The sequence below is a fragment of the Ursus americanus genome, chromosome 24, assembly GCF_024610735.1.
Source record: "Ursus americanus isolate L20-20 chromosome 24, mUrsAme1.1.p, whole genome shotgun sequence".
Classification (NCBI taxonomy): domain Eukaryota; kingdom Metazoa; phylum Chordata; class Mammalia; order Carnivora; family Ursidae; genus Ursus; species Ursus americanus.
The window spans coordinates 44,348,619-44,364,341 of record NC_142150.1 but is presented as its reverse complement, the minus strand read 5'-3'; the positions used below and the strand labels follow the sequence as shown (position 1 = coordinate 44,364,341).

The window sequence follows — 15,723 nt, the reverse complement described above, 5'->3', positions numbered from 1 at the left end:
AGTGAGGTCCAGACGCAGGCAGCGTGGCGCGTAGGCGGCTGCGCGCTTGTTTTGTGGCGGGTGCGGTGCGGCCTGCGGGCGGGCAGCCGTTCTCCCGCAGCGCTGGGAGCCCGCATGTTCCCCGGAGCCCGCACGCTGCTGGCCGCCTGTTCCGGTCCCCACCAGAGGCCGAGCGCGCGCCGAGGGGCCCTCCCTGGGAGGCGCGGGACACCCCGAGCCAGCGCGCACCTGCTGGGGCTGCTGCGCCCTCACCATGGGCTGGGACCAGGACCCAGAAACTCGCTCTTAGTCTCGGCCACGAGGGAAGTCGAGGTGTGAACCCGCCCGCACCCCTTCAGGCTGCGCTGGAGAAGAAACCCTTTTTGCGCTTTCCAGCCTCGCGGCTGCATCACACCATCTGCCTACGACCGAGTGCAGTGACCTCTGTGTCTGTCCCCGAACTCCCGCAGCCCCACTTTTACAAGGAGAGGTGGGATTGCATTTAGGGCCCACCGGAATAATCCAGGATGAGCTCTTCCAGTCCTTACCGAATCCCATCTTTGCCATATGAGGGAATATCCAGGTACAAGGGATTAGGACATGGACTTAACTTTTTCCCCCCCTAGAGATTTTGTTTGTAAGTGATCTCTGTGCCCAAGGTGGGGCTTGAACTCACAACCTGGAGATCCGGAGTCTCATGCTCCATGGACTGAGGCAACCAGGCGCCCTGGAGGCCACCATTCAGCCCACCACGAAGGCCCGTGGAAATGTATTCTTTTATCTTAAAGATTTACTTATGTGTGCACCCGTTAGAGTGGGGGGAGGGGCGAAGAGGGGAAGCGGACTGCGCTGAGCCAGAGCCCTAGCAGGACCCCAAGATCATGACCTGAGCTGAAATCAAGAGTCAGACACTTAATCGACTGAGCCACTCAGGTGCTCTGAAAATGTTTTAAAATCAGGAGAAAAACTGAACTTTTAGGGTGAAGAAAATATTATGCAGTTGCTGTATTCATGTTGATACCAATATATTTGTAAAAATATAATTTTTTCCCCCAGGGAAAGGAGCTTACAAAGTGCATAGGGCCCCTGAAAGTCAAAGTTCCAACCAGCTCACAAGGAATCTAAATCTGACAGTGATTAAAAAGATTGAAAAGCCAGGTAACCGGGGCGCCTGGGTGGCACAGCGGTTAAGCGTCTGCCTGCGGCTCAGGGCGTGATCCCGGCGTTACGGGATCGAGCCCCACGTCAGGCTCTTCCGCTGTGGGCCTGCTTCTTCCTCTCCCACTCCCCCTGCTGTGTTCCCTCTCTCGCTGGCTGTCTCTATCTCTGTCAAATAAATAAATAAAATCTTTAAAAAAAAAAAAAAAAAAAAGCCAGGTAACTGAAGGCGCCGGAAGGGGATTTCTTGTCTGTGTGACGGGGAAGGAGGAGGGTCTTATAGGCTAAATAGGAAAATTGGAACTGGGAGTAGGGGCCTAACATTTGGCAACAGCCTGGCTTTATCAAGCACCATTGTGAGATTTTTAAAAATATATATAAAGGGTGTTTCATTTTTCCCCTCAAAACAGCTTTGTGAGTTGAAAATTATTTTTTAAGACCAGGTATTTTTTTAGATAAACTTATTTATTCGAGGTGGGGAAAGGGGCGAGGGAAAGAGAATCTTAGGCAGACTCCACGCCCACCATGAAGCTCCATACAGCTTGATCCCACAACCCTGAGGTCGTGACTTGAGCCGAAGTCAAGAGTCAAGATGCTTAACCGACTGAGTACCTAGACCCCACAAGAGCAATTTTATTGAGATACAATTACATGAAAGTACACTCACTTAAAATGTATGATTAAATTGTTTTTAAAGTTTTTATTTAAATTCCAGTTAACATTCAGAGTAATACTAGTTTCAGGCGTATGATACACTGAGTGAATAATTCCATACATCACCTGGGGCTCATCACAACACGTGCACTCCTTCACCCCATCTTCCACCGACCTCCCTTCTGGTGACCATCAGTCTGTTCGCTATAGTTAAGAGTCTCTTTGTCTTTGTCCCCCCCCCTTTGCTCATTTGTTTTGTTCCTTAAATTCCATATATGAGTGAGAGCATAGGGTATTCGTCTTTCTCTGACTGACTCATTTCACTTGGCATAATACTCTCTAGTTCCATCCATGTCACTGCAAATGGCAAGATCTTGTCTTTTTTTTTAAAGATTATTTATTTGAGACAGCACAAGTGGAGGGGGGGAGGAGCAGCAGAGGGAGAGGGAAAAGCAGACACCCTGCTGAGCAGGGGCACAATCCTAGGCTCCCAGGATCATGACCTGAGCTGGAGGCAGACACTTAACCAGCTAAGACACCCAGGCGCCCCAGTCTCATTCTTTTTGACGGCCAAGTAATATTCCATCGTATATATAGGACATCTTCTTTATCCAGTCATCAGTCAGTGGACATGTGGGCTCTCTCCATAGTTTGGCTATTGGAGATAATGCTGCTATAAACATTGGGGTGCAGGTGCCCCTTCAAATCTGTATTTTTGTATCCTTTGGTTAAATACCCAGTAGTGTGATTGCTGGGTCATAGGGTACCTCTATTTTCAGCTTTCTTGAGGACCCTCCATACTGTCTTCCGGAGTGGCTGCCCCAGCTTGCGTTCCCACCACAGTGTAAGAGGAAGGCTCCCTTTTCTCCACATCCTCGCCAACATCTGTTGTCTCCTGTGTTGTTCATTTTATTTTTTTAATTAATTAATTAATTATTTAACCACGAGAGACAGTGAGAGAGGGAACACAAGCGGGGAGGAGCGGGAGAGGGAGAAGCAGGCTCCTTGCGGAGCAGGGAGCCCGATGCGGGGCTCGATCCCAGGACCCTGGGATCGTGACCTGAGCCGAAGCCAGACGCTAACAACTGAGCCACCCAGGGGCCCCTGTGTTGTTCATTTTAGCCATTCTGACCGCTGTGAGGCGGTATCACTGTGGCTTTGATCTGTATTTCCCGGATGCTGAGTGATGTTGAGCACATTTTCAGGAGTCTCTTGGCCGCCTGCCTGTCTTCTTTAGAGAAATGTCTGTTCAGGTCTTCTACCCCTTTTTAAAATTGGGTTGCTTTTGGGCTGCTGAGTTGTATCAGTTCTTTGTATGTTTGGGATACTAACCCTTTATCACATGTCATTTGCGAATATCTGCGCCCGTTCTGTCAGTTGCCTTTTAGTTTTGTTGAGCATTCCCTTCGCTGTGCAGCGGCTTTCTATTCTCACCAAGTCCCAACAGCGTAGTTTTGTATAATTCAGTGCTTTTTAGTGTAGTCGCAGGGTGGTCCAACCATGACCATAACAGCATTTTAGAACATTTTTGTTCCCCAAAAGCAACCCCACTCATGAGCAGTCCCTCTGTTCCCCCTGCCCCCACCCCTCAAGCAACTCCGTACCTACTTTCTCTCGGCGAGTTGGGTACTATCGCTTCCATTGCCCCGTGAGGCCAACCAGAGCTTCCTGGAGACTTTTCAGCAGGAGGGCGGCACAAGCGACTGTGGCTGCGACCTGCTGCCCCATGGCCGTCCCTCAGGAGCGCGTGTGGCTGACCACGTGGCGATGACAGATACAACTGGAATCTGAAAAGCAGAGACGTGCAGCCACGCTCGAGAGCGAGGTGAGCCTCCGCAGTGGGGAGCAGCGCGAAGGGCCGAGCTGAAGCCACGCACCTGCCGCCCTCACGCCTGTGCGGGAAGGCCGTGAAGGTCACTGCCGCGCCGAGGACAGCACCCGGTGTCCGCACTGCCACGCAGGCGGAATGGCAGCGGCGCAGCAGGGACTGGAGCAGTCACCGGGCCCCCTGCCGGTCCTCCCTAGTAACCGGGCACGGGCAGCTCAGCTCCGGGCGCTCGGCTGTGCTGGGAGGGGCCGTGGCCGCGGAGCCCGCAGCTCGCTGGCTGGAACAGAACGGCGGATGGTGTGCATTGTTTTCTGAACCGGGGCCCTAAGGACACCCACGTGTGGTCCCCCGACTGTGGGTGGAAATGGCCACCAACGCGGGTCAGTTTCCTCTGGCTGCTGTCACCAATGACCACAAATGTGGCAGCTGAAATTTAAGAACACCAATTTCTTCGCAGAATTCTGGGGGCTGGAGGTCAGAAAGTCGGTTCGCGGGGCCAAAGCCAAGGTGCTGCGGGAGCTTCCTTCTGGAGAGCTGGGGGGAGAGTCCGTTTGTGGCCCTCTGACCCTCTGGGGGCGGCGTGCACCCCGTGCCTGGCTCAGACGCATGTCTTTGTGGTGCCTCCTGTCCAGAGACGGATGGGCTCTGTGTCTCCAGCCTCTCGAATCCTGGCTGGGCGGGTTTGGGAGCAGTTCTCTTCCATATAATGTGGCAGAAAGTGATGTGGTGTCAGTTCTGTGGACAACGTCAAGGGGTCTGGCCCTGTGGCCCCCTCCGTTTCTGATCTGGAGGCTGGGCTGCCGTGGGGGAGTCTGGGAAAAGACCAGCCCAGGGCCCACCCGCGTGGCAATCCACCAATGAAGAGAAACGGTGAATCGTTTTTTTACCACTAAGTTTTGGGGTGGATTTTCACATCGCAGCAGATAAAAACCACAGCAGATGGCGATCTTTCAGCAGCTTATGAAATCAGTTTCCCGGGGACAAAGACAGCATACAAAATAGAGGGCAGCAGAGCAGAACCTGGAACAGTTCGTGTGGGACACGGGGTTCCAGGCATCTGCTGCCATGTAAGAAAGCACCCCACACGTTCACGAGGAATGCTTGTGCCCTCGCTCTCTCGCAAATAAATAAAATCTTCAAAAAAAAAACCACAAACATTAAAAGAGGGGCACCTGGCTGTCTCCATTGGTGGAGTGTGCGACTGGTCAATCTCGGAGTCATGAGTGCGAGCCCCACGTTGGGTGTGGAGATTGCTTAAAGTCTTAAACTAAAATTAAAAATTAAAAAGAAAATACGGTGATGGAGAACTGACGACTCAAATCTCTTCAGCCCTATAGGTTGTGTAACGTCACGATTCCTCCGTGACCCTGCTTTCGTTTAATTTAAAAAATTCAAATTAATTTACATTTTAATTTTAATTTAATTAAATTTTATTTAACAAATTTTAAAAATTGCTTTTGCGTAATGTTAGGAGAGCATTCAGGGCTGTGGAGCAGAAGCCAGGAGGCCACGGCTGGTGGCCACCCCTTGTGGCGAGTAGAGGACGGGGTTGTGTTGGCTTCCTCGGAAGACGGTGGGGAGACCCACTGAGAATATTCAAGATGAGCCCCACCTCAGGCCCGGCCGCGGAACAGCGGCCCCATGGGGAAGTCAGGGTGCCCTCCCACACCTCCGTCTGCACTGGTGTGCCCCGAAACCCGTCGGGGGGCCCCCCACGTGCCTGCGTGTGTGAGCAGCGGAGCTGTGGTCCCAGGCCTCCCGCAGGCTCGGACACAGCGCGCACAGCTGGCAGCTGGGGGGCCTGGGCGTCCGGGGCCGTTAGCGGGGGCATCACCGTCCCCCCTCCCCGCACCTCCACGCGGCTGCCCAGAGCAGGTCCTCCATGATGACCTCCAGGTGGTTATTGAAATTGCTTTTTCATAGAACAGAGACCCTCCCCTCCTCCCCCCGCCCCCACCGCCCCCACCGATCTGCGGCGGGCGATGCTCTGCACGCTCCAGCTCCAAGAAGAGCCACGAGCGAACGGGTCTGCACGCCAGGGACCCCCTGGTTTACTTTACAGGCCTCCGATCTCTTCCCGGCTGGGTCCGAGCCACTCGCTCCCCGAGTATCAGCTCAACCGCTCCCCGCGCTCCCTGTGCCCTTTGTGAGCTCGGTGAGTCCTGTTCCACCCCCATGTCGCCGGGGGAAACGTGCAACGGCGAGGCGGGATGACCGGTGCCTGCCTGGCAGATACCCTACGTCCACACCTCCGGAACCCATGAGTGGACCTCACTTGGAAAAGAGGTCTTTGTAGATGCTGCTACGCGAGGGAGCTTGAGACCGTCCTGGATTCCCCGGGCGGCCCCTGACAAGTGCTCTTAGGAGAGGCAGAAGGTGAGAGAGGCCAGGAGGACGGCGTGGAGGCGGCAGCCATGGGGCGCAGCCTCCCCCGGAGCCTCCTTTCCTGCCGGTGCCGGGTGGGGTGCAGGCAGCGCTGGCTTCGAGCAGCGGGGCTGGAAGATGGGACGGCACCAGCGCAAGGACGAGAAATAGCCATGGCACGGCGACTCGTTCTCCCCAGGGAGTTAAGCTGAGGACACCGACGAGAACAAGCGTGTCGGAGCCGGGGAGACAGCGTGAAATGAAGCGCGTGGCGTCGGGACGGCGGCAGCGCTGGCACGCCCGCCGCTCCCGCAGACAGGGTTAGCGCCGAGTGAGGAGTAAAAGTCAAACCCACAGCTGCTCGGAGAACCCACGATGTGAAACATGAACGAGGAGCTTCGGAGCAGCAGCTGGGAGGGTAGCGGTGGGGCGGGAGGGTCCTCAGCGGGGGCGCGGGGGCTTCCCAAACATCTGCTTACCGCTCCCTTTCTCAACCATTTGCCTTTTAGGCATAACTGGAATCACCAAGTGAAGTTTGAATAAAACACCTGCACCTTAATGAATCTGTCTTGAGTTGGGTTTGTTTCCAGAAGCTTCAGATGCTCCAGGCTTGCCCGGCTGTGGTCAGGGAAAACGGAACGTGAGATTAAAAAGGCAGGGAGGGAGGCGCTCCACTGTTCCAGATCCCACCCCTAACACTGCGAACTAGCAAAGGCAGAAAAGGCGGCTTCCGCTAAGAACGCTCAGCCCGCACAGGTGCTCAGCAGGAAGACGCCAGAGAACCCAACCGTGCCCCGACAGACGCAAGATGGGCCGGACCGACCCACAGAAAGAACACGGCTCATGACACCCGTCTGTGACACCCGCGGGGAACCCCCTTCCAGCCCTGCAGTCCGGGTGGGCTGCGCCCGGGCCGGTGCCTGGGGACTTGGTCTGAGCTATTGGAGCCGCAGCCTCGCGGGATCCCGGGGGCCAAGCGAGAGTAGAAGGACGCAGCCCTGGGCACCGTCTTGTGACCGTGCGAGGAGAGCAGCAGGAGAGGAAAGCCCGCGCGGAGGACGGCCCGGAGGCGGGAAACAGGGGTGTGCACGCACGCACACGCACAATCGCCTTGTCTGGGCCTGGGGGCGGCCAGCGGGATAACGAGACGGAGTTTCTGCGCCCCCGGCACCGAGGGCACAAACACCCGGCCCTCCTTCGGGTGGCACCCGATGCTACACGTGGCGCCTGTGGGCCCGCGCGGCAGGGAGGCGCGCAGTGAGTCGGCAAGGCCGCGGTGGCTGGTTCTCGGTATTCTTTATTGGCAGTGGAAAATGCTTCGGTACTGTATTGAAAGACAGCAATAAATAATACTGTGATAAAAATAGTTCAAAAGTAGACTGTACATACTTTGTTACACAATCAGGAAGTTCACAAAAGATTAATAGAAAAACAGAACGGTAACAGTGAATTGTACAAGTAAATTAAAAGCAGAGACCAAATGTAAAAAGACGTGCCGTCTCTACCTATGAATCAGCTGCATAATAAATAGCGCACCGTGATCTGCCCCGTTTCTGGCTGGCGTTTTAATATGCCAAGTAAAAAGGAAGAGTTTTATTTGCTACTTACAACCCAAAGTGGCTATCTCATCAAAATCTAAAAATGTACGACTAGGTCCATTCTTTAAACATGTTTACAAACCAATGTAAAAAGATGATTTACAGAAGAACAGTAAGGCCTTTGTTAGGGTCGCACTACATTATCTCCGGGAGGCACGCCCTCCCTCCGCTCCCCTGCGCACCCAGCTGGGGGGCAGTGCTTCCTGATTGGTCCTCTGAGAGTTCTCGCCTGCGAGCTCCGCACCAGGAGGGCGCCCAGGCCCCCGCCCAGGCTCTCAGCGTCCTCGGCCCGCGGCTTCTGCCGGTCGCTGCGACAGGCTGCCCGAGCCCACCAGGGCGAGGCTACAGAGAGCTCGCCGGTCCTAAGAGATTTTCATAGTGTTCTGATAAGCTTTCCAGTCCAACTGTTTAGAAGCTGATATTTAACACCAGATATTTTTAATCTGTTCACACTGTGGAATAAAGCATTTCTCCCTAGAAAAAGTATAGTTAAGGTCAGTCATTAAAATACAACAACTGCTTGAAATTAAGTCTGCTTATTTCAAAATGATTGTTGTAGAGCTACGCTTTCTCTGATAACACACGCTGTCTCCCGATGATTTTACAAATGTGGTAAAATCCTTCTCTCTGTCAGGGTTTATTAATAACAAATTAAGCAATGGTAATTACAATAAATGCACAATTTACAAAAGCCCTATATTTGTTCATAGGATTTATACATACAAGCATTACAGTACATTCATTTGAAAGACTAAAATTAGATATAAGAACATGAATTGATTCGAAAGGATATTTATAGCCTGGATATACATGAAAAAGTAAGTACTATATAAATGAAGTCATAAGTTTACATAAATATAAGAAACATTAAATTCTAAAATATTTTCTCTATGGTATTCATGAATTTTTTGCTAATTAAAAACTCTGTAATAAAATATCTCAGGGTCCATATAACAAGTATTAACAGATTAAAGATTCCGTTGAATTTTAAAATGTAGTCTTTGTTGAGTCCAAACGCGGCATCGTCATCTGTAGAAGTAGTGCGGGTAAACTGGAAAACAAAACCAGACAAAAGAATCCGTCTTCAGACAAGCCAACTGAACAGTAACTTCGGGCCCAGGTGGGTCCCAGCACACCTCCCCCACTGCTGGCGCTTTGGCCCCTCTGAGAAGTTAGAGAAAACATCAAGCATTCTGCTTATCAATGAGAATTCTTTGATTGACTTCATTTTGGCCTATGTGTAAAAGTTACTAATTTTTAAAAAGGATATCTATTTGTTTAAGATTTTATTTTTAAGTAATCTCTACACCCAACGTGGGGCTCGAACTCACGAGCCCGAGATCCAGAGTCGGGTGCTCCTCCGACTGAGCCAGCTGGGCGCCCCCACCAATCAGATACTCTGGCTGAGACAGGAAAACAGAGCAAGAGCCAGCAACGCTCCCCCGGGCCCTCAGAGCAGGGAGAATAGGGCCGGGCTCCTGGGCCTGCACCCGAAATCTCAGTCCACAAACTCAGCCCCTCCCATGGCAATGCAGCTGTTTTTTCTTTTTCTGTTTTGTTCTTTACAGACCAACCTCTTAGGGCACCCGGGTGGCTCAGTTGGTTGAGCGTCTGATTCCTGGTTTCGCCTGGGTCGTGATCTCAGGGTCTGATCTCAGGGTCGTGAGACTGAGCCCTGCCTGGGGCTCCATGCCCAGCATGGAGTCAGCTCAAGATTCTCTCTTTCTCTGCCCCTCCCCCACTGCTCACAGGCGCCCGCGAGTGCGCTTTCTCTCTCTCTCAAATAAATAAATCTTAAAAAAAAAACCCAATCCCTCGATTGAAAGGCTATCAGTGTCACACAGTGGTACTGTCTCATGGAACTGAATACTTTGGGGCCTGTCTCATTCCAGAACGTGTCTTTAAAACCAGGCCGGCTAGCAGCAGCGGCCCGGGGAGTCACACGAGGTGCAGGCCGACGGGGAGGCGCGACAGACCGTGCACCATGTGCTCTTCAGCTGCTGGTGGGGACAGTCAGCTAAGAGCCAGGTGACACTCTCTTCTGCTCTCCTGCCTCTCCCCCCAGGAGGACAGTAGCAGATGTGGGAGCCAGCATCTTTCTGTTTAAGAATGGAAATACATTTTTCCCTTAAAGACCAAGGCCACACTAGCCTCTTCCTGTGAAGCGGAAGCACACGGAACAGCAACACCAGCGGCACGGGCGCAGAGAGGCTTGTGCGTGCATGCTGGTCGGGCCCCGGAGCTCGCCGGGGCCGGCTCTCCTGGCGACTCACCTGCACCGGCATCAGCAGGAGTAAGTCCTGACCGTAGCAGAATCCAGCCTCTGCGGTCCCGACACGCTGCCTGCTCCGACAGCCACGAGGGAGGCATGCAAACACAGCGTGCAGTTAGTCTGAGAAGGCCGCGCGACGGCACAAGTACACACACACACACACACACACACACACACACTCAGCCCACAGGAGCACCTACGGAGGGGTTCCCGGGGGACTTCCGAGTGGGACTGGAGGAGCCAGAGGAGGGGAATCGAGTCACCAAGCAGGCTTGTGCCCAGCCCCCAAGCAGCCCGGGGTCCCTGGGAGCTCCTTCTCCAACAGCAACGGGGGCAGCAGGTGACAGGAAAGCAATTCTGCCACATTTGCATCAGTAACAACTATGAACACGGTGACTCTGTTTCTCTGTAAAGCCTCCAGATTTACAGACTTTTCCAGACTTTTCTTTTAGCCCTAAATATCCTCTCTGTAAGGAGAGCAGGAGGTGAACAGCCCAGCGGCACCGTGAGCGTCACCAGCCCGCTAAAGGGAGTCCAGTGCCCGTCCCGATGCCTGCTCTGTCTGAGGACGGCCTTACCCTCCTGATCTCGAGAAACGCCCCCCCACGGCTCACTAGGGTTTTCCAAATCTGCAGCGGCTGCGGACTGCTCCCGGTTACAAGTTCCGTCTTCCCACAGGCAGCCCAGCAACACGTTTATCGATATTTGGCCCTGGTTCCGGAAAGCACAAGGAGCGCGCTGGTGCTGCCAGCGACCGTGGGCCGTCGCTCCGGGCCAGGGGCCTGCGGCTGCCCCCGCACAGCCTCGTACTTCAGAAGCCAGACGCCCACTGGGCCGGGTTTAGGCCTCCGTTGTCAACGCGGGTAGGAGGTCACCTTCCATGGGCTGTGCTCCCTACGCCTTTTTCTAGCCTTACGTTTCACTTACCTGAACTGAAATCCAAATGTCGCTGTGGACATTTGTAACAAGGAAAACGTTATTTGTGAAAGGAAGCATGAAGCTGTGAGGAGACCAGGAGAGCAGGCTGACTGCCCAAGTCCCAAGTCCCAACTAAAATCCATAAAAATTACCTACAGGCTTCTTGAGGAAAAATGTTATTTTTTTTCATAAAGTTGGGTTTTTCCCTCGTGAAGCATATTATTGAAGTCTGACAAAGAGATGCAGTTTTTAAAAATAAAAATGCTGCCCAACAAGCCTCCCTCGCTCAAGGCTCAGCAAAGGCTTTGTATCAGTTACTTTTCTCCGGTTTTTATATGGGCAGTGAGAGCAGAAGTCACAATCCTTTGTACAGGCAGAGCTAACGCCAGGAAAACTGTAAAAACCGCACCGCACAATTTCTACAGCCACGTCCTCCCTAAGCCTCTCTAGCCACGTCCACCGCGTGAGCGCGCAGCCGCCCGCCACAGGCCTACGACTGCAGGGCCCGAGCGGCCAGCACAAAGCACTCGGGACGCTCCGGACACCAGCCAGCAGTGAGGAAGACACTAGTGCGACAAGCACTCTATAGACGGGGACACTGAGGCACAGTGCGCAAGGTCATGCGCCTCCTACGGCAGAGCCGGATTGCAGCCCAGCCAGTCTGGCCCTTGATCCTGTCACTGAGTGGGACACGGTCAGAGCGGGGAGGTCCCTCCGCAGACCATGGCCAAGTCTTCACTGGCGGTGGTCTCGAAGCAGAGGGACTGTCCAGGGTAATCGCGTGCTTGATCTGACACAGCGACCACACAGCCGCTGTATGGGACAGGATCTGCCACGCTCTGGGGGGACACCCCGGGCTCCCCTTGTCCCCGTCCTCTTACACCGTGTAACGACACGGGCAATAAGAGCAGGGACGGAGGTGGAGGCTGTGCTAATCACAACGGACTCAGTCACTCCTCCAGCACAGAGAGAAGTCCTCGGGGCAGAGCCCCCGCGCTGCCCTCCGAGGGCAGAGTCCCTGGCGCCACACGCACACGTCTCGGCGAGTGTGGAGGCTGCCCCGGCGCTCGGAGGACGCACGCTGCTCAGCTTCATCAGCTGGAAGAGCAGGCTGACATCCAACCAGATAAGGACGTAAAAACCACCTGTATCACTATTAAACACTGATACACAGACGTGAGGATAAAGTTTAGAGCATTTAAACCTCAGCATGCAACAGCGGCCACACGCCTTGTTACATATTAAAGAGGCCATCTTGGACTGTGATTAGTGTCCAGCCAAACACTGCTCGTGCTGACAGGTGGCCGGGGGCGCGCGTCACCTACCGTCCAGCTGCATCTTCTTCGGCTGCATGGAGGGCGAGGACAGGGATGAAGTGACCCGGAAGTTTGCAGGGAGCGTCTCTGCTGACCCAGCAGCTAAGCCCCGAACGTCCTTTGGTCTAAATTTTTTTCTCCAGGAAGGTGCCCTCCTAAAGCTTTTATCATCGTCCTGGTAAATTAAAGGACAGAAAACAAGACTGATTGTAAAAAAGGACAAAACACACGGTACAGCTACTGGTCCTTTAAAATGCCCACGTCACTGCGTTTTTGCTCACACGTATCTAACCCCATCTTGATTACCATCGGACTTACTGCCCAGACTGGGAACTGCTGGGAATAAAAGGAGGCAGGGCCGCACTCATGCTGGGACCCCCAGCTGGGCACAATCAGGACAGTCCGGGGCCACCTGGCTGTGCTCCTCTGTCTGCCACCACGTGTCACTTCTTCTCCTGTAGAAACCACCTTCTTGCCATGTAAGACACTACGTTTTTGTCTTCAAAACAGTCTTCAGGCTGGGACAAGCCAGCAGTGCCCCTTCAGGTGTCCTGTTCCCGCCACACTCAAGTGTTCGCATGGCAATGGAGACAGTAACACGTAACGGTGTGGGAGTACCCGTTCATGGTTTCGTATGAGGAGAAACGAACATGTCCTGTGTTTGTAAATGAACTTCTGGAACATTCCGCCAGAGCACAAGGGGCCCTGGATGGGGGTGAGTTATCCGGCTTTCCCAAAATACAACTTACAGACTCTATTCCTAGGCTGCAACCAATGCTTTATGATGCAAAAAAACATTTTTGAAAGTATCAAAAGGTTTTCACAAACCTACCCATCTTAGTGAAAATAATGCTTTCTTAATAGCCCATTTGTTAATAAATTAAGAGCAAAGCTTAACTTGCAAAGTAAAATTATCTCCACATTTGGAGGAGTTATCCAGACAACATGGCTCCTACAAATATACTAATTTACATTTATTTATTTATTTTTAAAGATTTTACTTTTAGGTAATCTCTATACCCAACGCGGGGCTCAAACCCACAACCCTGAGGTCAGGAGTCGCATGCTCTACCAAACTGAGTTAGCTGGGAGCCCCCAAATATAATAATTTACATTTAATGCAAATTTAAAAATCATTAGGTTGAAAACTTACTTCATCAAACCTTCTGTCAGTCCCCATGACCAAAAGGTTGTTAAACTCTCTTTCCAAGACAGCACGAGCCTGAAATAATAAAACACCCCAAAACTTCCATCAATCTAATCTGAAAGATGTGAGCATATCACAGTTGTTTTTAAACCAAGACTTAAAAAAAAAAAATGACTCAAGGGATGAATGCCTTGAACCATGAGAGTGTACTTTAAGTCAGGGGTTTAACGGGGAGCCCATTCCCGGGCTTCTGGAGGTGGGGAGCCGTGAGCTCCTGGGGCATCATCTAAGCGTGCTGTGGGGGTCGCTGCTGGTGGGGAGGTTGAGGGTACTGGCAAAAGAGATCCAAGTTCTACAGGAATAAAAAATTCCTGATTCTCCAATGAGCCCATGAGTCAAAAGGAAGGACACGGGGAAATCAAAAACGAATTCCTGAGACTTCCATCTGGCACATTTTAGTAAGAGCGCCTGCCTCTTCTCTGCCACGAGCACCGGCGTGGATGCAGGCATCCCATACCCTGTTTACTCCAGGACTCCTGTGTGCACCGGGAGATGGAAGGAGGACAGGCAGAGACGAGGAGGAGCTAACAAGCACTGTGGGCTCTGAGCCGCCGCATCATGGATGAGGCAGGGGGAGAGAGGACTGGCCAGCGGGGGGTCTGGTTATACTTTCTCTGCCTCCACTCAAACGCGGAGTGCAGGGCCGGTGAGAGGGTGGGGTGCGGACGCGGCCGGCATCACCTGCGTGTTCTGCGTCGGGATCTGCAGCAGGAGTGCCAGGGCATTGGCATCGAAGGTCTCATCTAAGGCTATCAGTGCGCCATGAACGCCGCTCTCGACGAGATTGTTGGCGTACTCTTTAAGGCCGATCGATAGGATCCAGCGAATCACTCGATCATTACTCCAAACTAGCACATCTGCAGACAAGTGAAAACAATGCTCCTAGTGGCTGCAGAAAGCTCTTTTCACCGCGTACGCCCCGGAACAGGATAGAGAACCCCCCGCAGGCTCCGAGCCTCCAGTTCCTGACACAAGCCACAAGCCGCACGGGCCCGGGGGCACTGCCAGGTGGGCAGATGGCCTCTGCTGCACGCGTGTGCTGCCGTCCTGGCCCTTGGCTTGTCCAATGGAGACCGTCCTATTGGAACTCACTCTTCGAGTAAACCCTGGAGCAAGGAATTATTACACACACGGAGTTTCTAGAGAATAGAGAGACGGGGGCCCAGGCTTTGGAAAAGGACACACCAAGAATCTGAACGCCCACCCCACCACGTAGGAACGTGCCCCCCCTGCAGACTTCAGGTCTTCTGATCTTCTGAAATACTTTTCTCCCATCAGAGGCATTGGCACTGTAGGTGGGCACCTTGTGAATTGAACACGAACCCCTCACTTATAATCTCAAAGACTTTTTTGCTGTCGCATTTTAAAACTAGAGAAACTGGAAGATATTCTCCAGCATATTAGAGACGGTGGGAGAAGATCTTATATTTATGCAAAGTAATAAATTATTAAATTTGCTCTAGTAGAGATCTAAAAATAGCCACCCTGTAAAAATGCATCAAGATGATCACCAGTTACTTTCAAAGACAGCTTCTGTCAACTGTGAAGATTTAAGAGAGAAATACAAAACAAATGAAACAGATTTACCTATCTCACTTCACACCTCCTTTTCTAGATAAAAGGACAGATATATACACACACACAGGCACACAGCCATAAGATACTTAGAGATCATTACTACATTTGTATGTTAAATGTATTATATTACGTGTGTATAGAATATATATTACAAATGTTAGCTTATGCTTTTTCTTATGATTCACACTAATCAATCATGGCTAGACTATCCTCCAAATGGGCCATCTCTCAGCCATACTTTTAGCTTTAATTTCTGTCTTAGTAAAGACTAGGGATGAAAAACAGCACTTACAGAACTGTGGTAGTAAGGATTATATCAATTAAGCTATATGCTTAGAGTTGGTCAATAGGTCTCATCTGCTATTACCATTCTTAGTGATTTCTCTATACTGAAAATTTGGGGAGATTTTACTTGGAGCTTAGTCGTTAACTTCTATCCTTCAAAGCAAACTATTACACCTGCTCACTTAGAGGTCCCCTGGGTGGGCAGCCCCCCAGCGGAGAAGAGCATCTGCTTTCTCCTGGCGGAGCACCCTTGTCCCCCTACACCCCCAGCCTATTTTCTACCTGAAATGCCTCTGCCTGCCCCCCACCCCCACACCAAGAAGAGGCTCCCATCCCGTCTTTAGGGCCCAACTGCCACGTGAACCCTGTGCTGCTCCCTCAGCCACGGGAACAGAACCGCGCTGTTCTATTCTGGGCCCCTCAAGGCCTTGGACAGACAGAGCAGTATTTCTCACACTTCCACCAAGCAGCACACAGCAGGGGGCCCGTGCGTCTCTGCTCTGTTGCTATCTAGTGCTATGCAGCAGCGCTTCTGAACAAAAGAGGACATGTGTCCTCACAACAGG

General features: G+C 52.2%; 1 protein-coding gene across 4 annotated transcripts in view; it reads right to left on the bottom strand.

Annotated features, from left to right (window-relative positions):
- Positions 1–7,264: 7,264 nt before the first annotated feature.
- PPFIA1 (PPFI scaffold protein A1) overlaps positions 7,265–15,723 on the bottom strand; it is an 85,676-nt gene continuing 77,217 nt past the window's right edge. For 2 of the 4 annotated variants that reach the window (XM_045775463.2, XM_045775461.2), the window contains 5 exons: positions 13,976–14,151; positions 13,241–13,309; positions 12,097–12,262; positions 9,855–9,924; positions 7,265–8,632 (listed from right to left, as the gene is read on the bottom strand). In XM_045775463.2, the coding sequence (XP_045631419.1) occupies positions 9,866–9,924; positions 12,097–12,262; positions 13,241–13,309; positions 13,976–14,151 (470 nt within the window). In that variant the 3' untranslated portion in view covers positions 7,265–8,632; positions 9,855–9,865. The remainder of the gene's footprint in view (positions 8,633–9,854; positions 9,925–12,096; positions 12,263–13,240; positions 13,310–13,975; positions 14,152–15,723) is intronic. The other 2 variants (XM_087855100.1, XM_045775462.2) reach the window with 1 other exon arrangement.